The following is a 24,377-nucleotide window of genomic DNA, read 5'->3' as shown; positions in this document are numbered from 1 at the left end:
ATATATATATATATATATTATATACATCTTTCAAATTTCTAGTTATTTATGTTGATAACTTTGATCAGTTCTCTGGCTGATATACACTTTTTGGACAAAAGCTGGCTCAGTGATAATGTGGCTTTTAAACTAACTAATTAAAATAAAAATTATTTAAGTAACATTGTCTCAAACCAAATGTCCGCAATAGATAAAGTTCCAGTATACTGTAGAGTTTATGCAGATTATTTTAAGACAAATATTTTATTTGATCAATTAAAATCATGTAATTAGTCTGTGTTAGTGCACTTATGAGTCTTGAATGTAAGTGAATAAGCAAAGCTTAAGCAGAGGGTTAATTGTGTGCACCATGGACGATTTTGGTGCTGATTTGAGACTTGGCGCATCAAAATAAATGTTTACTGATTCAATAAAATATTGCGGTGGAGTTTTTTTTATGAGTTAAGCAAGGACATTGTGAATAAATGTGTGTTGCGCTGAAGGTTTTAATTTAGCATTTTTGAATATTTATTTATATCTTCAATAAAAATGATCAAACAGAAATGCGTGCTGCATTAAGCGCGCGTTATTAAAATTTGTTGTGTTAGAATCACTTTTTACGTTAACGCGTTAATTTTGACAGCCCTTATTAATATATTAATACAAAACGCATTTCTAATTTTGTTACCTAATGAATGTAATGAACATCCACCACATAGAACACAAGCAGAGAAAATATGGTGATCAGGAATGCGTACGTCTTTGGTGTGTGAGAGCAGGAAATGATACACGAGAGGTAGATTGGAAAAGCCGCACAATTACAGGAAATCGGTTGATGGGCTGAAAACAGCACGCAATAAGAAGAAAAATACAGTATTGACATGTGACCAAATACAAACCTGATTCCAAAAAAGTTGGGACAAATTGTAAATAAAAACAGAATGCAATGATGTGGAAGTTTCAAATTTAAATATTTTATTCAGAATACAACATAAATGACATATCAAATGTTTAAACTGAAAAAATGTATCATTTTAAGGGAAAAATAAGTTGATATTTAATTTCATGGCATCAACACATCTCAAAAAATGTTTACCACTGTGTGACATCCCCTCTTCTTTTTATAACAGTCTGCAAACGTCTGGGGACTGAGGAGACAAGTTGCTCAAGTTTAGGAATAGGAATGTTGTCCCATTCTTGTCTAATACAGGCTTCTAGTTGTTCAACTGTTAGGTCTTCTTTGTCTCATCTTCCCTTTATGATGCACCAAATGTTTTCTATGGCTGAAAGATCTGGACTACAGGCTGGCCATTTCAGTACCTGGATCCTTCTTCTACGCAGTCATGATGTTATAATTGATGCAGTATGTGGTCTGCCATTGTTGTGTTGGAAAATGCAAGGTCTTCCCTGAAAGAGACGACGTCTGGATGGCAGCATATGTTGTTCTAGAACTTGGATATACCTTTCAGCATTGATGGTGATTTTTCAAGATGTGTAAGCTGCCCATGCCACACGTACTCATGCAACCCCATACCGTCAGAGATGCAGACGTCTGAAATGAGCGCTGATAACAACTTGGGTTGTCCTTATCCTCTTTAGTCCGGATGACATGGCGTCCCAGTTTTCCAAAAAGAACTCCAAATTTTGATTCGTCTGACCACAGAACAGTTTTCCACTTTGCCACAGTCCATTTTAAATCAGCCTTTAAATCAGCCTTTGACCTATAGAGTTTTAGCCGGCAATGGCAATGGCACAGTGGATTGTGTTCAATCAACAATATTTTCTGGAAATATTCTTGAGCCCATGTTGTGATTTCCATTACAGTAGCATTCCTGTATGTGGTGCAGTGCCGTCTAAGGGCCCAAAGATCACGTGCATCCAGTATGGTTTTCCGGCAGATAGATTGTTCCAGATTCTTTGAATCTTTGGATGATATTATGCACTGTAGATTATGATAACTTCAAACTCTTTGCAATTTTTCTCTGAGAAACTCCTTTCTGATATTGCTCCACTATTTTTCACTGCAGCATTGGGGGAATTGGTGATCCTCTGCCCATCTTGACATCTGAGAGACACTGACACTCTGAGAGGCTCTTTTTATATCTGTCACCCAGATGAGGATGGGTTCCCCTTTTGAGTCTGGTTCCTCTCAAGGTTTCTTCCTCATAACATCTAAGGGAGTTTTTCCTTGCCACAGTCGCCATGGCTTGCTCATCAGGGACAAATTCACAACATTCACCATCACTGTTGATTTGTGTAAAGCTGCTTTGAGACAATGTCTGTTGTGAAAAGCGCTATACAAATAAACTTGACTTGACTTGACTTGACTTATAACCAATCATGTTGCCAATTAACCTAATAAGTTGCAAATTGGTCCTCTAGCTGTTCCTTACAACTTTTTTGGAATGTGTAGCTCTCATGAAATCCAAAATAAGGCAATATTTGGCATGACATTTCAAAATGTCTCACTTTTAACATTTTATATGTTATCTATATTCTATTGTGAATAAAATATAAGTTTATGAGATTTGTAAATTATTGCATTCCTTTTTTATTTACAATTTGTACAGTGTCCCGACGTTTTTGGAATCGGGTTTGCAGATTAAAAGTAAAGTAACAAGACTGGTTTGGAAATGTAAGAAGTAGAAAGTACAGATACTTGTGTAAAAACTTAAAGAGTAAAAGTAAAAAGTTGTTTAAAAAATAATAGTGAAGTAAAGTATACCAGAAAAATCGACTTGAGTACAGTAACAAAGTATTTGTACTTCGTTACTTCCCACCTCTGTAGGAGACTAATACTGTTTCGGTATGAAAATATTCCTGTAGTTTACTTGGGTTGGAGAGGAAGATCTTGTAGAGCTCTGACCCCAAACCTATTGAACACCTTTTGGATGAATTAGTATTGCACCCCAGGCCTCCTCACCCAACATCAGTTCGTGACTTAACTAACACCCTTGCGACTGAATGAGCACAAATCTCCACAAACACACTCCAAAATCTGGAGAAGCATCTTCCCAGAAGAGTGGAGGTTATTATAATTGCAGATAGAGACTAAATGTGAAATAGGATGTTCAAAAAGCTCATTTGGATTTTATCGTCTGATGTCCAAAATTAAGCATCCATATATATATATATATATATATATATATATATATATATATATATATATATATATATATATATATATATATAATATATAAACTGCTTTCTGTTATCATTAATAGCATTTGATACTAGAAGTAGGTGTTAACTTTTAAAACCTACTATTTTAATTCTCACTTGTATGTAATATTTTAATGTTTTAGACTCAACTGTTATTTCTATCTTTCAGCTCAATGTTTACTTCTCCAATATGAAAACTTTCAATCTCACACAAATACACTATTATTTGACCTTTTATACTGTTAATATTCATGAATGCTACAGCATAGGGGAGAGTAGGGATCTTTGCCTAAAAACAATATTTATGAATCTAAACGTATGGATCATTTACACTCATTTTCACAGTTACATTCCAACAAACATGCATACGATAAAGATGTATGATGGTGAACTGGGATTAAAATTTGAACTGGTTCAGCCTTTGAATTGTTTTGATAATGAAGACAATTAAATTAAAAACTAACACTCACCTTGTAACTAATCACAAATCAGTATGAAAGATGAGTCGGAAAGATCAGACACAAAAATCTGACAGTTATAAAGTATTATGGACTAGATGTATCATCTAAACAGAGATTAACAGACCGAAACTAACAAACAATATAGCAATAAATAAATCAATGTTATAGAATGTAAAAACTCTATGGCCCACAGACACATTTCTGTCTCACTGTTTATTCTATAATCTCTCCTGGCTCTGTTTGTGTGTATCCTACAGCTGTTTAAATAAAATTATACTGAACTTAATTTCATTAACACTCACCCAATCCGGATCTGTCTCACTCCTAGTGTGGGTATCCAAACATATCTCTTTCTGCCTCTCTCTCTCTCTCTCTATTTCTCTCTGTGTGTTGTGAAACGTTATCTAGCGGGATGATTATGCTTCTCCACCCTGCAATTGTCATAATTGCTGTTTCGTCTGAGTTTGAAAATATTCGTCCACACACACACACACACACACACACACACACACACACACACACACACACACACACACACACACACACACACACACAAATCAAGACGTTGTTGTTAAGGATTTTTATTGCAGGTCTCAAAAAAAACAAACAAAAAAACAACAATATTAATGTCTATAAACAATAAAGGGGATAACAACAGTAATTACAAAGTGAGCTCATAAAAAGGGTGGGGCTTTCTGAGTGACATCATTATCAGTGAAGAAGGGGGGTGGGGACTGGGTGTGGAAACAGTATGTGGAATAAACAAAAACACCATCATCCTCATCATCAGTGTGTGTTCCAGTCTCTATCTTCTGATTCCCAGTGCACTAACTAGTGCGGAGAAATAGTACACTACATGTACACCACCTGAGCTGTGTTAGGGATCTAGCTAAAGATGTAGCATGTTACCAGCAATGCTCAGCTCGGCTGCATCACAAACCGAAGTAGTCGTACACTGAACACTATGCGAACAGCTGGGCCCTTTCTCCTGGCTACATCCCCACAACATTAAAGAGTGTCTATAATGAGTACACTAGTATGGGATTTGTAACACATTAGTGAGTTTACTAAGGATCATTACCAAATCAGATACAGTGGAGAACAGTGCTATTCAGGGGACACATTTAGTGTAGATGCAGAACTGAATCCTACACACTTATCTAGCTAACACACTATACTGTGGTACATCTGGTGCTACTCCATATAGTATAGACATAATGAGATTTGGGACACATGCCCATGAGCCCATGAGTGTGAAATGGTGAATGAGACATGTGAAATAAAACAGTAAACAGTTATGTAACGAGTGTGTGTTCCAGTCCAAGGGCTGTATTCCAAACCACTGTCCCTCGTGTATTAAATACAGGATCCCACAGGGAAGGTGTGATAGTAATTTGAAACGCAGCCGAAGCCACTACGGCATGGTGAAGATTAGCAGGCTAGCTAAAACCGACCATTATACAATACGAGTGCGGTAATAATTTGGGCGCAGGCATCGGGGTAAAGCAGTGATGGGATGTTACATGACACATGACCATGGCGTCCTTAACATTCGCACCATCACCGTGACGGTCACAGTGTAAAATCAGGCTCAGAGCTCTGAGATCTGTGGAGGGAATTTTCAGTCATAAACAGGAAGTAATAATGCAGGGGATGTCAGACATCACACCATCTGGAGCTCATTTACATATACATGAATATTCATGAGAAACTGAACTGAATTCTGGAAGTCCAGCATTCAGCTACAATATCTCCACACTCCAACCTTCCACTTTGGATTTCTAATCAACATTAACGTCACTGGAAATAAAAGACTTGAGTAAGAAATGAAGGTCACTCTTTTTACTTATATGAAAGAAAAAAAAAAGGGAAACGAGCACTTTCGATGATAAACATGAACTTTCTTTTTGTAGAATTCTCACCGGTGGTTTTAAGTGGGAAGATATAAAGTTGCGCTTCGCTTTGTTACATTTTATCCAACCGCAACCTGAAATGTAAATCTTTACTACGATAGCTGCTCTTTAGCCACACCTTCTCTCATTTGCATAGAAAAAAGAAAACCTCTATCTGATTGGTCTGCTGTCAATGACGTCATAACCTCAGCTATGAGGTTTCTCTTGGAAGTGAGTGAATGGTACAGGATCTAACACCCACTAATCATAACCCCGTTCTCCCTTTCACCTCCTTTCTCATTTGGATTGGGACGCAGCCAGGAGAAGGGATCTCTAAAGTCATTGATATATGATAATGTGAAAGCACTCTGCTCTACTGGTGAAGCTAATTTGGACTGGAACACAGCCGGATTTATAGAATTCTTTCTCCTTTTATCTTATTTGGATTGGGACACAGTTTCATTTAGAGAAAGGGCAAAGGTCACGTCGTCACTGGCTAATGTGAATGTAGAATGGTATCTGTCACCTGGTCCAGAACAAAGCGTGTGAGCAAGTGAAGAGAATCTGGACTAGGACACAGCCTATAGTAGGGAAGGTCACTCAGGGGTCAGTAGGTAGCTTGAGGGGTCAGTGGGGTGCCTGAGTCTGGGTGACCTCTGCCCCCCGACTGGCCAGACGGCTCAGAATGCTGCGCTCAGACATCTGTAATCGCACGGCAACCGGCGGAATCCGGGCGATGGTCGCTGGGAGACGAGTGACATCAGCCTTCATGTCGCTAAGCAACTCCTCCAACTGTTTAAGTACTGAAAGACAGACAAGGGAAAAAAAACTAGAGATGTAATCACATGATCAGGTCTGGATTTTAACTGTGTGTAGTGTATTGTATTGTATTGTATTGTATTGTAGTGTAGTGTAGTGTGTGTGTGTGTGTGTGTGTGTGGTAAAACATTAAGTGTGTGTGTAGTGTAATGTAGAGGATGTGTGTGTTTGGTGACGATTAAGTGTGTGTGTCTGTATAGTGAAGCATTAGGTGTGTGTAGTGTAGGGCAGTTTAGCATCTTTAGTGTCTGTGCAGTGTGTGTATAGTGAAGCATTAAGTGTGTTTAGTGTAGTGGGTGCGTGTGCAGTGAAGCGTCGGGCGTGTGTTGTTTAGTGTAAAGAGTGTATATATATATATATATATATATGTGGTTGAGCATTGCGTTTGTGTAATGTAGTGTAGTGTAAAGGGTGTGTGAGTTTTTGTGTGTACGTGTGTGCAGTGCGTGTGTTTTGAAGCATTAAATGTGTGTAGTGTGTTTGTGTGTTGGTGCACAGTGAAGCAATAGATGTGTGTGTAGTGTAGTGTAGAGGGTGTGTGTGTAGTGACATGTTAGGTGTGTGTAGTGTGTGTGGTGAATGAAATACACAAAGCATGTACATGAGTAAAAGAAGAAATACAGTAGGTAAAATATTACATCACTTAAGTAAAAGTACAGAAGTTTTTGTCTTTAAATGTACTTAAGTATCCAAGTACTATGATTTATTATGGCTAAAAAATCTAATTTTTATCACAAGACTGTTGCTTAATCAACAGAATAATATTACTCTATAACACGGATTTATATCTAATAAATTATCATGAGCCCAAAACCTTCTTTTCAACAACTTGAAAAAAATAAATAAATAAACTAAAAATCACACAAATAAGGCCATGGGTGTCAAGTTAGATTTAGGAGATTATTTCATTATTTATTACTCTCAAAATGTACAGCTTTATGTTTAACTGACACTGAACTATATGTTCGTGCTACATAGATACCAACAAGTGGCAAAAGCGGTTGAATGACACCCTGGGTGAACTACGCCTGGGTGAGTCTCCCTAATCGATTAGTTTTATCTTTGAAAGGCTCCTTTCTGCTTCAGCTTCCCCCAAAGGATGAGTGAGACATATTCTTAGAGCAATATACAAATGTGGATACATTGAGCTCCCTTTAATGTATAAATATATGATGCACAATATATCAAACTCTCAGAACCAAGAACCATAAACTCGTTGGCTAATTGTAGCTATAAGATACATACATATGTCTTTTAAATGAGCCTTTAATCTGCACTGGAGATTCCTCTTACTGAACTAATTTCAGGACCTGTTTAGTACAATCACAGAAATCCTTTATGCCATCACCTCAATTAAAGGTAACTAAAATCAATAAGTGCTGTTTAACTGCAATCCAACTAGAATAGTTAGGTTGTAATTGTTTTGTTGCTGCACACATTAATGATAAACTACATGCTATAAATTATGTTATAGCATATATATATTATGTTATAATAATATTATGCAGCTAAAATAAATATTGTTGCTCTGTGCATAAAAGCATAGCAGGCAACACAGCATAACATAAATGATATATAATTATTAGCCCATTTCATTAAATTTATTAGCTTATACTACCCTCATAAATTCTCCTGGCGGTGGGCGCACACTCTAAATCCTGACCAGGTTCATTCCCTGTGATGCGATATAATAATTGAAGCAACCATGCAAATTAGGGATAAAACACGATAGTTTATTTTGTTTTTTGGCGTGGACGTTTCGTGCCACCGCTGGCAAGATGCTACAATGGGCAGTATAGGTACGCTACACTACACATATAGGTATGTGTAGTGTAGTGTAGTGTAGTGTAGTGTAGAGTGTGTGCAGTGAAGCATTAAGTGTGTGTTGTGTAGTGTTTTTTTTGTGAGTGTATGCAGTAAAGCATTTTTGTGTGTAGTGTAGAGAGTGTGTGTATGTTTGTGGTGTAGCATCAAGTGTGTGTGTAGTGAAGAATTACGTGTGTGCAGAGCAATAGGTGAGTGTGTACAGTGTAGGGTGTGTGCGTACCTTTGTGCAGTACAGCATTAGCAGGTTTATTTCCCATCATGCTCTCTTTACTCAAGTGTTGGTGAGACTCAGCTAAACACTCCACCTCACTGAAACGTGTGTTCAGGGCCATAGAGGGGTGAGACTGGTCCTCACTCATGTTCAGATACGCAGCTCTGCGCAACTGCTCCTCTATTACCAGTGCCTGCTCCAACAACTACACACACACACACACACACACACACACACACACACACACACACACACACACACACACACACAAGGTGAGTCAGACAAATAAATGCACAGCAGGTGTTTAGAGTTATTTATCTGTTTGCTTGGCAATGTGTGTGTGTGTGTGTGTGTGTGTGTGTGTGTGTGACAGCAGGAGTATCTGTGTGTTGAGTATCTGTATATGCTAGTGTATGTGTGTGTGTACCTTGAATCTGCGAGCAAGGAATTTGTTTTTGATTTCCAGGAAGTTCCCTCGGCTCATCTCCCCTTTAAAGGGCTGATTGAGGATAGAGAAACGCGGGTCATTCTGAACGTCCTGCCAGCGAGCGTAGCCGTGTCTTGCATCACAGAGTCAAAGATCAACACACACACGCTAAGTACTTGGGTTTATATTTGGAATGTGAATAAAACAATTTAGAACACATAAAATGGCTGACATTCAAATAAATTAAATTTTTAGGTCCAAAATCACACTATTCACTTTTTCACTATTGCACACAGAAAGTGACCCTCACCCACATTATGGCACGGTCTAAGCATTTTCTATATTAATGCCCTATAACTGATTATGAATTATAGCATTTGGGACAGAACCAGAATGGACACTACTTAAATAAATACAAATTGGGTACAATAGAGTGTTTGATATAAAACCAAAATGGCTGACAGTCTAGTAAGCACTTTGCTGAGCACATTCACTGAATATAATTTAGAGCATCTGGGACAGAGCCAAGATGGCCAACATTCAATTATGATCTCTCCTATTTGAATCAGGTATAAATTACAACATAAAAAAGAAAAATGGCCAACATTCTAGAAAGCACTTTAATGGCATATGAGTCTAGGACATTTGAGACAGAACCAAAAATATTAAAATAAATTCTTTAACTAGAGATTAATGAAAGCATTTGGAATAGAGCTAAAATGACAGAAAGTCTAGCAATAAACCGATCTAAAAACGAGACAGAACTAAAATGACTGTTTTATAAACATTTTATAATATGTTTGTTTGAGACAGGACCGAAGTTTCTGACTGAACTCTGATGGTCCCAGAGAATACAATTATTTAAACCTTTACTGGGACAATCAGTGTAAGGATACTGTATGATGCCGGCCAGGAGCCAGTAGTCATGGCGACGGTGCCAAATATCATAAGTCTTCTTAGTGACGGTGGCAGCTCTCTCCTCGTTCTGCCACAGAGAGTGGAGCTCTACACTCACACGCACACACAAAAAAAACCATCAAGTATGCCCAAACACATTCCGGGGTCATTAACAATCGTGCACATACACACACACGCCACACACACACACACACACACACACGCACCTGTGAATCCTCCATCAGCGATGTTGAACATGAACCTCTGTTTAACATGTTTTTTCTTCTCCTCACTGTCCACTCCTCCATCATCTCCATTCATCCGAGACTCTTCCGGTTTCACACCATCCTTCTCCTCCTTCACTTCTTCACAGAGTAACAGACAAAGTAACGACTCGTTCTGTGATCCCCTCTCACACACACACATACTCACAGACCTCTGCATTAAGTGACTTATGTATTTTTATCTCCTCTCATTTATTGCTATTTGTATACAAATGCAAGTTCAGTTTTTCACCAATCATGTAACTGCTGTAACACTTACTAACTGAACTCAACTGAGAGACACACACGCACACACTCTCTTTACTGAGTGAATGTGATATGTGACACTTAAGTGAAAAACGAGTATTTGAGTGTGGGTGTGTGAGTGTGTATATATATACACACCTCTTTTCTCCTCCTCTGTTGGGTTGCTGTCTGGTTTTTCACTCTTCTCCTCACGGCTCTCTTCTACAACACACATACACCATTATTTCTCTTCAGTCAGAAACCAAAACAGACAGTCAAAGAGACAGGGAATAAACAGACAGAGCCAGAGCCAGGAGGATGACTGTAGGAAAGGATATATTGATAGACAGTGGAACTCTCCCTGACCTTTGGTCTGAGAAGAATCTAGGGTGCTGGCAACCTCTGACCTTTCCGCTTTGACCACTTCATTTTTTAGAGAACATGTAGAGCTCTCCTCTTTTTCTCCATCCTTCTCTTTATCTTTTTCTCCCTCTGTGTCCTTTACCCCTCCATCCTTTTCCAGTGAGGACGATGTGCTCTCTCCCTCAATCTCCTGTCCTGTTACTGTCTTCTCCGGGCTTGGGTTGGTCTCTCCATCATCAGGAATCTCAATCACCTAAGAAACAGACAGACAGACTGTCACAAAGCCACCGAGAGAATCAAAGACAGTAGTAGTGATAGAGACAGACAGACCTCATCATCCTGCATGCTGATTTTCCTTCTGTCTTTGTCTCCCTCTCCCTCCATCTTGTCCTCCATCTCTCGTTCTGACTCCTCCCCTTTGGATAGCTCCTCTGGTCGTGACAAAGCGAGGTTTAATAAACATTAGCTTATTAATCATTCTTTCATAACTTTAATGAACTTTAAATACAGCATCTGTTTTCATTAAAATGTCACTGGTTGGAATTTAAGTTTAAGCTAGCATTAGATCAGCATAAACTAGCACCTGCTGCAGGTGTGTTGGGTTGTGTGTCTCCAGGTGTATCAGTAGAGGGTGTTTTGGGGTCATCGCCCATAGCAACAGCAGCTGCTCTTTTATTCTCCTCGAGCTCCTTCATCCATGGCATCGACCACTGACCATTCACATGTTCAAACTCTTGAACCTGTAGGACAACAGCAAATCACGTCAATAACTACTCCAGCCACCAATCACATGTCAGAAACTACACCAGCAACCAATCACACTGCAGTAATTGCACCAGCAATCAATCACAATGCAGTAATAGCACCAGCAACCAATCACATGCCGGAAACTACACCGGCTATCAACCACACATCAGAAACTTCAAAACACACACACACACACACACACACCTTCTTCCGGATCAGCGACATCACACCGATGCGTGTAAGGACATGTTGCCGTGACAACCCTTCGCGAGGAACTCCATCAGCAAAGGTCTCTGCACCATCAGCACCCGGTTCACAAAGGTGGCGCATGAACAGGGAGACATATGCCCTGAGAGAGAGAGAAAGAGGGAGACATTGTTTTGGCTTATCTGTCTATCCTTCTTTCCATCCCTCTTTTAGTGAACCTTTTTTCAGTCTGTCTACCTGCCCATCCACCTTTCATCTCTCTACCTGCCTGCCTGTTGATCTGTCTTTAAGAGCATCTCGCACACACACATACATACTTGAACTCTTTCTCAGATTTGCCCCTCAGGTCTCGGACGAGCCACTGTGTGGTGAAGGCATCCTGTGGAGGCATCCCATAACGCATTACTGCATTAAGGAAGGCCTTCCTCTGACGCGAGTTAAAACCCAACACCTACAAGATGGCAGAAGAGGCATAAAGACACAGGAAGTGAGAGAGACACACATAAAGGAATGTGTAAGTATTGTAATAATAATAATAATAATAATAACAATAAAAATAATAATACTGTAATTAGACCTCAATGTTCCCGCCCACTCTGGCCAGCAGGGGGGGGAGTGGCTTCTCTTTATCATTCCTAAGACCTTTACGACTCGGCCTGCGGTTGTTCACTAAAGACAGAGAAAGAGAGAGAGAAACAGATAGACAAGATACTGGTTCATTGCCTGTCCCACCGTATGTTTGTGAAATATAACAGAGAAACACACACACACACACACACACACACACACACACTCTTACCTTCGGAGCGCTCGTCGAAGTCCTCATCTCCCTCCTCCGAGGCCACGGAATAATCCGATTGGTTGTCAGACTGGTCGTCATGCCAATCTGCTTTAAGTTGAAAAACATCTAATGTTATTTAAAGCATTACAGTCATTGTTGGAAATCAGTTTAATCCGTGAGCACAGCAGCACGAGTATAGCGGGGCAGTGTGTTTTACCTCGTTCCTCCTGTGAGCAGTCGTTGTAGTTGACAGGTTTGCGAGGCCTTTTGCCTTTCCCCAGGTGACTGGCCAACACCTCCTGCTGCTGCTCGTAATGATGACGCAGTAACTTCTCCCAGTAATCTGGATCCACACTCTCCTCCTGCTTTATGATCTCCCTGTCCACTTCCTCCTACACACACACACACACACACACACACACACACACACACACACACACACACACACACACACACACACACAGGAGAAAAGGCTTTAACACATAATATACAATAAATATATTTTAATAATATACATGATCAGTGAATATGCAACAGAACTACACATTAGGTTATTATAAAGAATTCATAATATATAAATGACATTTTGCTAACACACACACACACACACACACACACACACACACACACGCACCTCGTCTTCCTCATCTTTTACCACATACTGGGCCACTTTAAACGAGCTCAGGTATTCATTCATGCTCTGCAGCTCTGTGTCATCAGTGGCGTCCTGGTTTCGGTCCAGCAGTTTATCAATGGCTTTATCATCATAGTGAATCACACTGCTGTCCTCCTCCTTGTTATCACCTAGAACAGTTACGTCATTAACAAACACGACCAGCTCACCATCACCCTGCCCACCTGCAGAGTTTAGAAACCTTCCAATGGCTAACGTGTTAGCTTAATAAATGTTTAGATAAGGTAAGCAGACTCGTTTATTCCTCCTCACCTTCTCCTGGGTCGTCTTTAAACAGCTGCTCAGTGCCAAATTTTAAAATATCATCCAGTTCCTGTTTGGACATGGAGCCTGCTTTTGAGCCCAAACCAGGACGAACCACTAAGTGAGTTAGCATCATCTTCTTCTTTGCCACCTGCGAGCACAAACACAACTTATAGCTATCCTGCTATAAGTAACTATCTCAAGGAGTCATCTCAGTCACTCATGCAGTTGTGTCTAAAATAAAGTTAATTGCTGACCTGAGTGATTCTCTCCTCCACAGACGCCTTAGTGACAAAGCGATAGATCATCACCTTCCTGTTCTGACCGATACGGTGAGCCCTGCTGAACGCCTGGAAGTGAAATGAAGAACATGAACACCGTGTGTGTTGCTGTGTATATGTCTACATGTTTATCATGTCCCATCATGGATACCTGAATGTCATTGTGTGGGTTCCAGTCGGAGTCATAGATGATGACGGTGTCTGCGGTTGCCAGGTTAATTCCTAAACCCCCTGCTCGTGTAGAGAGCAGAAACACAAACTGAGGAGCTCCAGGAGCTAAGGAGAAAATATATATATATATAAATAAATGTATAAGTAGATGCTTATTTGCAGTTTATTAGATACATTTATATGCAATTTAATAAAGGTACATATTATAGCACATATACGACAGGAAGTGTATTTTTAGTTTAGCTTTTTTTTTTTTAGTTTGTGTGTGTGTATGCATGTCTCACCGTTGAACCTGTCGATGGCCTCCTGTCTCATCACCCCCGTCACCCCTCCATCAATCCGTTCATATTTATATCCCTCATTCTCCAGGAAATCCTCTAGTAAATCCAACATCTTCGTCATCTGCACAAGATGCACGCGTTTGTGTGTGTATGGTAAGTTGCGTGTGTATATAAGTGTTGCGGAAAAGTGTGTAAGGTGTGTTTACCTGTGAGAAGATGAGTACTCTGTGTCCTTCCACTTTCAGCTTCCTTAGCATCTTACACAGCAGCAGTAATTTCCCAGAAGACTTTGTAAGAGCCCCACCTTCATACATCCCATTGGGCATTTTAGGGGCTTCCTGTTAAACACAGTCAACAGAAACCAAACACTACATCACATCCCTTTAACATCATTATATGATATATTATAAATGCAGTACACTCCATACTCTGGAATGAGACTGGTGGAAGCTTACAATAGCGGCCGTAGGGAACAGGTAGGGGTGGTTACAGCACTTTTTCAGATCCATCACCACGTTCAGGAGGGACACCTGGTTCCCACCACCACGTGTGTTCAGAGCTTCAAAGTTACGTGTGAGGATGTACTTGTAATATTTCCTGCACACACACAAACACACACACACACACACACACACGGTTACAAAAAAAAAGAGCATTGAAAAGTATGCATTATATACAATCTTTTTAGTGTGAGTCTCACTTCTGCATGGTGCTGAGCTCAACTCGGACAATGAGCTCGGTTTTAGACGGCATGTGTTTGAAGACGTCGGCTTTAAGACGCCGCAGCATGTGAGGTCCCAACATGTCATGCAGCTTCTTAATCTGATCCTCCTTAGCTATGTCTGCAAACTCCTCCAGAAACCCTTCTAGATTACTTTAACACACACACACACACACACACACACAGAGTACACCAAAGTTACGTCTCCAACGGCTACGGTCAACAAGCTCAAAATGTTTATCATTAAACAGAACTGTTACAGAACACGCACACAGGTATTTCTCTGAACCTGAGGGTGGAGAGAAATTTTAATCTGAACAGCCATGGTCATGCAATGTTATGATCAAATAACACAGACACACCTGGCTGTTTAATCTAGCTGCTCTCTCACAGCTAAGATTTCTAAATTACCATGACAACCAGACCCACATACAGCTGTATTCCCATCCCAGTACAGGTGCACAGACAGCACACACGCAGTACATTCAATCTTTCTCTCTCACACACACATACTTGAACCTCTCAGGAGTGAGAAAGTTGAGCAGGTGGAACAGTTCCTCCAGGTTGTTCTGCAACGGAGTTCCCGTTAACAACAATTTATGTTGCAGCGGATAATTATTCAACACCCTGAAAAACTGAGAGACAGAGACACACAGAGAGAGGAAGAAAGAGAGAAATAGGGAAACGTCTGATCACTGTGGTGTAGTAATGTCTTTGGCCAGCAGGTGGAGATACTAACTACAAAGGATTAAAGGTTTGTTCAGTTCATGAATACATTAATCAATAATACAGTTTCTTTCAATTGTATTTTAAAGTAGCTTAAAATATTTGGCAAGGTGTGTGCCTATTTCACAGCAACTATTGTGTGTACACAGTGTATAACGTGTATAAACCTTGGACTGGTTGTTCTTTAGGCGATGGGCTTCATCCACTACGAGACATGCCCAGTCTATAGATCCCAACACAGCCTGATCGATTGTAATCAACTCGTAGGATGTCAACAACACGTGGAACTTCACCGCTGCCTCTTTCTGATGACACAAAAACAACACTGTAAACAACACTGTGAACGACACGTGGAACATTCCTGCAGGTTATTTGAATATTAACTGATGCCAACTGAAAATCATGCCCTATTTCTTTTTCTTGGTTTCCCTCTCGGTTGAATTAGATGATCTCTCTCTCTCTCTCTCTGAGTATAAATATATATATATATATATATATATATATATATATATATATATATATATATATATATATATATATATATATATATGCGTGTGTGTGTGTGTGTGTGGGCAAAACTGAGCACCTCAATCTCATACACAGAAGTACTAACCTTCATCTTGGATGCCTTCTTTCCTCCACGGATGGCATGATTCTCAAAGCTGAATTCATTCTCACGGATCACGGCTCGACTGTCTTTATCACCCACATACGTGACAACGTACATGTCTGGAGCCCACATCTCAAACTCACGTTCCCAGTTAATGATAGTGGAGAGAGGAGCGCTCACCAGGAAAGGGCCTTTAGAGTGACCCTACACACACACACACACACACACACACACACACACACACACACAAACACACACACACACAAACGGCAGAACATTTGAACAGTGTAGAATGCAGAACTAAAGATGACGTTAAACTAACATTTATACTGTAACAGTGTAACTGTTACAAATGCTATAGTGTGAATATTGCACATGCTTCAGAATAAACAATACACTCAGTGTATTCCTTACTCTGTAGAAAGATCAAACATGTACAGTGGTACCTTGATCTACGAGGGCATTAATGTACGAGTTTTTTGAGGTACGAGCGATCACTCGGTTACACGAGCAAAAAATTGAGGTACGAGCTCGAGACGCCGCTGCTAGATGGCGAAGCCAAGTTTAAGGAAAGTTTAGGGATACGTAGTGTACAGTAGTGATAGAGAGAGTAGCAAAAAACTAGTTTTCCCTCCTCCTCCGCCTCTAACCCCCCCGCCAGCGTTTTCGTTAGCTCAAGTCGTCTCATCTCCAAGGTAAATACACTGAATAAAACCTTTTTATATCTTTAGATACTCTTTCGATTATGTTTTTATACAAGATTTGTTATTTAGAAATGTATTTTCCTAATTTAATAACATGAAACATAAAAACAGGTGGCATTTTGAGGGTTGAAATGGATTAATGCCATTTTAATTATTTTCAATAGGGAAAATTGATTTGATGTGCGAGCAAATAGAGATACGAGCTCGTCCACGGAACGAATTAAACTCGTAGGTCAAGGTACCACTGTATTTGGATTTGCACTATACATGTAACTCATCACTGTGTAATATCCGTTCTGGAAAAATTCGGAAACGCACTTCTTTGAAAAGTGAGTACAGGAAGACTGCAGTCTGTACGGTCTTGCCGAGGCCCATCTCATCGGCAAGGATGGTGTCTGTGCCCTGAGACCAGGAGAACCGCAGCCAGTTGAGTCCCTCCAGCTGATAGGGGTGTAATGTCCCCCCAGTCAAATCCAGATACTCCGGCTGTCTGTCAAACTTCACTGTTGGCTACAGGAAGAGAGAAAGAGAGAAAAAAGTGTGAAAAAGAGAGAATAAGAGTGCTTTTGGAATATATCAATGTGCTGAGTGTGAAGTTTTAAGTGTGAGAGAGAGAGAGAGAGACAGAGAGAGACAGAGAGAGAGAGAGAGAAACTTACATCTACCACAGGGTTCACCGGAGGTTTTTCTATCTTTCGCACTTTCACTTTCTTCAGCTTCTTGCCTGGTCTGCCCTCATCACCAATCATCATCTCTCTACAAACAGACAGAGTCAGATAGACAAAACCAACTGAAATATTTTGTCTGTGTGTGTGTGTTTATTCACACCTGTGATTCCAGTAGTGCTGTTTATATGTGTCATAATCAGGGATGTCCGTGTCCTCACTTTCCCAGGATGACTGATCATATGGCAGATCTCTCCATTTAATCAGGTAATGAACAGCGTTACTCTTCTTATCCACACTGTGAAAGTGACAGAGATACAATTCTGTATATAAACAAAAGAGCTAAAACGAGAGTAAAGACAGCGATCATATGTTTATAATGAAAGCAGAGCTCAACAGTAGCCCTGCCAAATTGACAGTGTTGTGTGCTTGAGTGTGGACTTGAAAGTGCTGTGTGTAAGTGTATACCTGACAGTGTTAAGGTATGTGTGTGTAAGTTTGTACCTGTGGTTAAGGATGCGCTGGATCAGTAGCCACTCCATTTTCACTCCGTAGCGTCCGAACTGATCGTCCATGCGAGCGTAAAGTGGGTCTTTACTCTTTCTCCTCATGCTCTTATTATCATCGCACTCAGCCTGATCTATACTCGGGGGCTCCTCCATATCAGTCTTACGCTGAAAGTTACGGAACATCACCTGACAGTTCAGCTCCAACTGAGTGAGAAGGACAGAGAGACAGGAGGGGAGACAATTAAAATTCAAATAGGAGAGAAAGATAGGTTTCTGTAAACTTTAACAGTGTTACTTGCATTGTTGTGTTGTACCTACAGATCCTGTACCCTTGACCAGGGTGTGTGTGTGTGTGTGTGTGTGTGTACCTGTAATTCCTGGACCCATGAGCAGTGCCAATATGACATGTTGCACCACTTTACGAAAAACTCTCTTTCCTTTCGGCCAACCAGAGGAGGTGGATCAGGGGCGTCGGTTGGAAGATCGGGTGGGCGGGGCACTGGAATAGGAGGTGGGGCTTCACCCCAACGCCATGTCAGGACTTTCTGGACTTTTCCCTTCAGAGGGGGACACTGAGGGACACACATTATTAAAACAGAGATACGACATAAGCAGGCAGAAAGACATATAGAAAGACTTACACTGCAATTATTATAAAAGGAAATATTGTAGTATATTGTCTTACATGCACACACACACACACACACACACACACACACACACACACAACCGTCTCACCCTGCAGCGGGGACAGATCCACTCTCCATTGGGAATTTCAGGTAGGGGGGGATTCAGACAGTGCAGGTGATAAGATGATGGACAGGTATCACAGCACAGCAGCTCTCCTCCATCCTTACACACCCGACAGTACTCCATGTGATGATCATCCTCCTCTTCCTCCTCCATCACGCCATCATCCCTCATTCCTCTATCATTCTCCTCCTCAGCTTCTGAGCTCTCCTCACGTGCCTCCCACTGGATCCCCTCCTTCTCCTTAAACATGAATATTTACTGATATAGACTATATATATTGTATATATCATGTTTACCCTAATATGTCTATACAGATAGGCAGGTGGATGAAACATATAGATGAACAGACAAGACAAACAGACAGACGGATGAACATACACAGATGAACATACACAGTGGGGGCAGCTCCATGTGCCCTCAGGCGCTTTCTCCATGTCAGGGTCCAGACACACCATGTGATAGGCTCTGGGACACGTGTCACACAGGATGATCTCCCCGCCCTGCTGACACACCTCACAGTAATCCTGGTGATCTGTCTCATACCCGTCTCCTTCTTCATTCACTGAAAAAAAGAGCAAGGTCATTGGAATACACACCTTGGCTCTGTCTCAACATATACACTGAGGAAAATAAGTATTTGAACACCCTGCTATTTTGCAAGTTCTCCCACTTAGAAATCATGGAGGGGTCTGAAATTGTCATTGTAGGTGCATGTCCACTGTGAGAGACATAATCTAAAAAATAAATTCCAGAAATCACAATATATGATTTTTAAACTATTCATTTGTATGATACAGCTGCAAATAAGTATTTGAACACCTGTCTATCAGCTAGAATTCTGACCCTCAAAGACCTGTTAGTCTGCCTTTAAAATGTCCACCTCCACTACATTTATTATCCTAAATTAGATGCACCTGTTTGAGGTCGTTAGCTGCATAAAGACACCTGTCCACCCCATACAATCAGTAAGAATCCAACAACTAACATGGCCAAGACCAAAGAGCTCTCCAAAGACACTAGAGACAAAATTGTACACCTCCACAAGGCTGGAAAGGGCTACGGGGAAATTGCCAAGCAGCTCGGTGAAAAAAGGTCCACTGTTGGAGCAATCATTAGAAAATGGAAGAAGCTAAACATGACTGTCAATCTCCCTCGGACTGGGGCTCCATGCAAGATCTCACCTCGTGGGGTCTCAATGATCCTAAGGAAGGTGAGAAATCAGCCCAGAACTACACGGGAGGAGCTGGTCAATGACCTGAAAAGATTTGGGACCACCGTTTCCGAGGTTACTGTTGGTAATACACTAAGACGTTATGGTTTGAAATCATGCATGGCACGGGTCATAATTCTTTTGGGTCATAATTCCACTAAACGTGTTTGGAGGAAGAAGAATGATGAGTACCATCCCAAGAACACCATCCCTACTGTGAAGCATGGGGGCGGTAGCATCATGCTTTGGGGGTGTTTTTCTGCACATGGGACAGGGCGACTGCACTGTATTAAGGAGAGGATGACCGGGGCCATGTATTACAAGATTTTGGGGAACAACCTCCTTCCCTCAGTTAGAGTATTGAAGATGGGTCGAGGCTGGGTCTTCCAACATGACAATGACCCGAAGCACACAGCCAGGATAACCAAGGAGTGGCTCTGTAAGAAGCATATCAGGGTTCTGGCGTGGCCTAGCCAGTCTCCAGACCTAAACCCAATAGAGAATCTTAGGAGGGAGCTCAAACTCCGTGTTTCTCAGCGACAGGCCAGAAACCTGACTGATCTAGAAAAGATCTGTGTGGAGGAGTGGGCCAAAATCCCTCCTGCAGTGTGTGCAAACCTGGTGAAAAACTACAGGAAACGTTTGACCTCTGTAATTGCAAACAAAGGCTACTGTACCAAATATTAACATTGACTTTCTCAGGTGTTCAAATACTTATTTGCAGCTGTATCATACAAATAAATAGTAAAAAAATCATACATTGTGATTTCTGGATTTTTTTTTTAGATTATGTCTCTCACTGTATATATATATCCACACACAAACATTGTAATTTATTCCAACAAGTGTATATAATATTTTACATTCTGTGTGTGTTACCTTTCTTTTTCTTCTTGGCGGCCTTTAACTTTTTGCTCTTTGTGCGGCTGCTGCGGCTTGACCCATCACTCACCGAAAAACCATCAAAATCGCTTTCACCGTCATCTTCTTCACCACTCTGAGAGACGGACAGCAAAAGAGAACTAGAGGCAGGTCTTAATATACACTGGAGATGTGTGTATGAGCTGGGGGAGGAGTTTATATTAAATTGTGGACATGTGTAAAAATTGGAGGTGGGGTTTATAAACTATTAGTAAATGTTTGTATAACATGGAGGCGGAGCTTATAATAAACAGTAAATGTGTGTATTAATTGGAGGCGGAGTTTATAATAAACAGTAAATGTGTGTATGAATTGGAGGCAGAGTTTATAATGAATAGTCAATCTGTGTATGAACTGGAGGCGGTGCTTATAATTAACTGTAAATGTGTGTATGAATTATGGCAGGGTATATGATAAACTTACTGATGATCTTTTCCTCTTAAATGCGGCCAGTTTTATTTTGAGTGGTGCCACTTTCTTTGCTTTAGCTTTCTTATCCTGTGGTTTGGGCTTTGTCTTCCTGCGAGCATTAGGGCCTAAAAAAACACACACAAACATACAATTACATATACATTATTAGAAATGTACATTTCTCTACATTTCCAGAAATAATGAATTATTAAAACAAACAATCTATTCCACTATTACTAGTTTACCGATTTATCCCCTCATCCATACTTCTCTCTATCTCTCTTCTTTCTCTCTCACCTTTGCCTTCTTTGGTCTTAGCTTTGCGAATTGGTGGTGCAGCAGGCACTGGCTGTTGTGTTGTTGCTGCCCCTAAGGGTGATGATGATGTTGTTACCATGGAAGGAGCCTTAGGTGCTGTTAGTTCCACCCCTCCAGGTGTAGTCACAATCTCACCAGTCTGAGGGGCAAGGCAAGCATTCGCAGACCCTTTTAAGGGATTGTTGGTGCTGAACTCACGCCACTTTGCTCCCAAAACCATCATCATCTTTGACACAGCGATTTTTGGATTCCGTGCTGCAATCAGAGGCCTGAAAGACAAAAGATGAGCATGTTGGCATCACATTATCTCTCTAATTATTCCTCCATGTCTTGCTTTCTATCTTTCATTCTTCCCTTGATTTGAAGCACAGCGTGGCTCTGTGATAAACAGCAAAGTGATGTACCTGATCATCTGACTGAAGGCTTTGTAGTTGGTAAGTGTTTGATAGTCCTCCTGTGTGAAGGTGTAGTCAATATCCTTCATCCCCCACTCAGCCAGGAGCTGGGACGAAGATTTCGGCCCCTGGACACATACAAAAAATATGTATATCCTCCACACTCTATTCCTCAAATCTTCATCTGTACATTTCTGCCTCTAAGAATTTCGTCTGTTCTCTCATCCTTTAAGCCATTTCTCTAAGAATTCATGCTCACAGCAGTGTGTCGAACATAACTGCATATCTTTATGTTTGCGCACCTGTCCAATATCATCATCATCTTCCTCATCTTCTTCGTCCGGGTCGTGAACCTTCAGTTTGTTTCTCCCTCCGCCACTCTTATCTGTTTTTTTCCTGTCTTTAGACGAGGAGCTGGATTTCTTCTTCTTCTTCTTGCTGGGAGCATAATCGCTCCCCTCGCTGTCTGATCGCACAGCCCGCTCTTCCTCTTCATCTTCATCCTCCTCCTCTTCCATCATCCGCACAGCCTCCCGAGCTTCGGGAGAGCTCACCATCACCTCCTTCAGGACAGGAGCAGGAAAACACATACAAAACTGAGACCTTTTCCTTTCACATATTAAAGTGCTGTGAGACCTTTGTGGGGTGTGTGTGTAGTGTTTGTGGGTGTTTAGTGGTGTAAAGTGTTTTTTTTGTAGTCTGTAGTGGTGTTTAATGAGGCGTGCATGTGTGTAGGTGTGTGTAGGTGTGAAAGAGAGAGAGAGACCTCTCTGACAGCTTTTTGCCGTTTACTGCTCCTACTCTCTTTACTCTTCTTTGCTTTTTTCTTCTTCTTGGATTTTGAAGGTTCTATCTCAGGTGTGTGCTCCTCTGCTCCAACATCTAACAGCCACAGCGGAACATTTTATTACATATTTGAGAAAATAATAAACACTTTCTCCAGCTTGACATGATAATTAGTTCTCACATAAAACCTCCTCACCATGTAACACACTCCTGGATCCAAACAGCTCTGCGTTCTCCTCTTCACTTCCTGACATCTTGCAGGCTCAAACGCTCGTGCATCTGCGAACAGAGATTTAACACTAGTCTTATTAACATCATTATTTAAAAGCATATCCGCAATATACATTTTTATACACTTTTACGGTGCGATTCTACTTATTTCAACTTCACTTGTCACTTCGCGCACCCGTATTTTGTTTTTTGGGCTGTTCATCTTTCTGATTCGTCTACTAGTGTCCCGCCCCTTCGCTGTGATTGGCTAACGGCTCAGGCTCGCGCGAGAAAAGGCGACGCGCACTGAAATCGAGAACAACGTCATGGGAAAGGGGGCGTGGTCTACGGAATACGGATAGGTTCTAAAAACAAAAAACACCTGAGGTGAAGTTTGGCTAGCAAATGGGACGTCTTCTCCTTATTAGCGGACGGCGAAAAGAAATCGGAAACAACGCCGTTTATTTACTGTGCGGACGTCGATGATTTGTTTGCGATCACCCGTCTGTGGTGCAAGCAAGCGTGGTCGTGGTGTGGGGGGGTAACTTAAAAATAGGACAGAGGCTAGTACGGCTAAGCTAACTAAAGCTGTCAAAAAGAAACGGTTGAGTCGAAGTTTAAGGCTGCGTTAGTTACTGACGGTATGTAAACAGAAAGCGCAACATTTCCACCGCGCTGAAACCCACAGATCAGGATACAGCCGTAAAGCGGATTGTGGTGAGATTACTCACAGGTCAGTCGCAGGAGCAGGTACCACACACTCCTGGTGTCTTTATTTTAGCTGATTACTGAATTCAAACCTTATTAAACTGATGTGGAACTTCCGGGGCAAAAAGAGCGCTCTGCTAATGCTGTAATTAAATTTAGACACGACGTCCAGTGTTCAGTGTTCACCCCCTGCTTTTCCTCTCCAGTCCCTCACACACACTCACATAGACACACATATACACACACACACACAAAGAGACCGGCGGGGGGGGGGTGGACATCCCATAATAATCCTACACACACACACACACACACACACACACACACTCTGAACTCAGCACAGCCACCTCGCAACCTACAGACCATAATAGTCACCCTGCCTAACACACACACACACTGACACACACACACTGTCCCTACCCCCATAGCAACCATGTTACTATAGAGATGGCACCCCACCCTCCCTTGCTCTGCTCTGCCATCCCATAATAGTCCAGTGCCATCCCATAATATACACAACTCCTAAAAAACAAGGGAAGGTTGGATGTGTGTGTTGGTAGGGGGCATTACAGTCAGTCACATGGCCTCCTGGGAAACTGGCACATAGCAACCAGACCATAATAATCCGAGCAGGCTATAGTGTCCACCTGGGCAGGATTTTAATCTGGAGATGAATGACCTGTAATCTGTAACACAACATGTTTAAGATTACACACACACACACACACACACAAATGTACTACTACCACTACTACTATTACTACTACTGCTACTAGTA

At 41.2% G+C, this 24,377-nt stretch overlaps 1 protein-coding gene across 2 annotated transcripts; it reads right to left on the bottom strand.

Moving 5' to 3' along the window:
- Window positions 1–4,167: 4,167 nt before the first annotated feature.
- Window positions 4,168–24,271, bottom strand: chd4b (chromodomain helicase DNA binding protein 4b). Of its 2 annotated transcripts, none has more exons than XM_046848345.1 (40): window positions 23,623–24,271; window positions 22,878–22,960; window positions 22,662–22,777; window positions 22,198–22,458; window positions 21,905–22,023; window positions 21,480–21,769; window positions 21,195–21,307; window positions 20,730–20,847; window positions 19,033–19,202; window positions 18,626–18,880; window positions 18,256–18,459; window positions 17,883–18,091; window positions 17,542–17,676; window positions 17,373–17,469; window positions 17,032–17,223; window positions 16,013–16,213; window positions 15,567–15,704; window positions 15,187–15,308; window positions 14,653–14,826; window positions 14,408–14,549; window positions 14,159–14,290; window positions 13,956–14,073; window positions 13,652–13,776; window positions 13,477–13,569; window positions 13,229–13,370; window positions 12,917–13,086; window positions 12,500–12,674; window positions 12,301–12,387; window positions 12,079–12,170; window positions 11,819–11,952; window positions 11,499–11,643; window positions 11,131–11,287; window positions 10,878–10,978; window positions 10,551–10,800; window positions 10,344–10,406; window positions 9,903–10,040; window positions 9,675–9,783; window positions 8,779–8,911; window positions 8,361–8,556; window positions 4,168–6,297 (listed from the first exon to the last, which is right to left on the bottom strand). In XM_046848345.1, the coding sequence occupies exons 2-40, from the start codon at window positions 22,933–22,935 to the stop codon at window positions 6,122–6,124; spliced, it is 5,850 nt and encodes a 1,949-aa protein (XP_046704301.1). In that variant the 5' UTR covers window positions 22,936–22,960; window positions 23,623–24,271; the 3' UTR covers window positions 4,168–6,121. The 2 variants fall into 2 exon arrangements, with proteins under 2 accessions (XP_046704301.1, XP_046704300.1); XM_046848344.1 differs by having other exon boundaries at window positions 12,301–12,390; window positions 23,623–24,267.
- Between the last annotated feature and the right edge of the window lie 106 nt (window positions 24,272–24,377).

This window comes from Silurus meridionalis, chromosome 4 (assembly GCF_014805685.1).
Source record: "Silurus meridionalis isolate SWU-2019-XX chromosome 4, ASM1480568v1, whole genome shotgun sequence".
NCBI lineage: Eukaryota > Metazoa > Chordata > Actinopteri > Siluriformes > Siluridae > Silurus > Silurus meridionalis.
The sequence above is the reverse complement of the archived record's forward strand: the minus strand, read 5'-3'. Positions and strand labels throughout refer to the sequence as shown.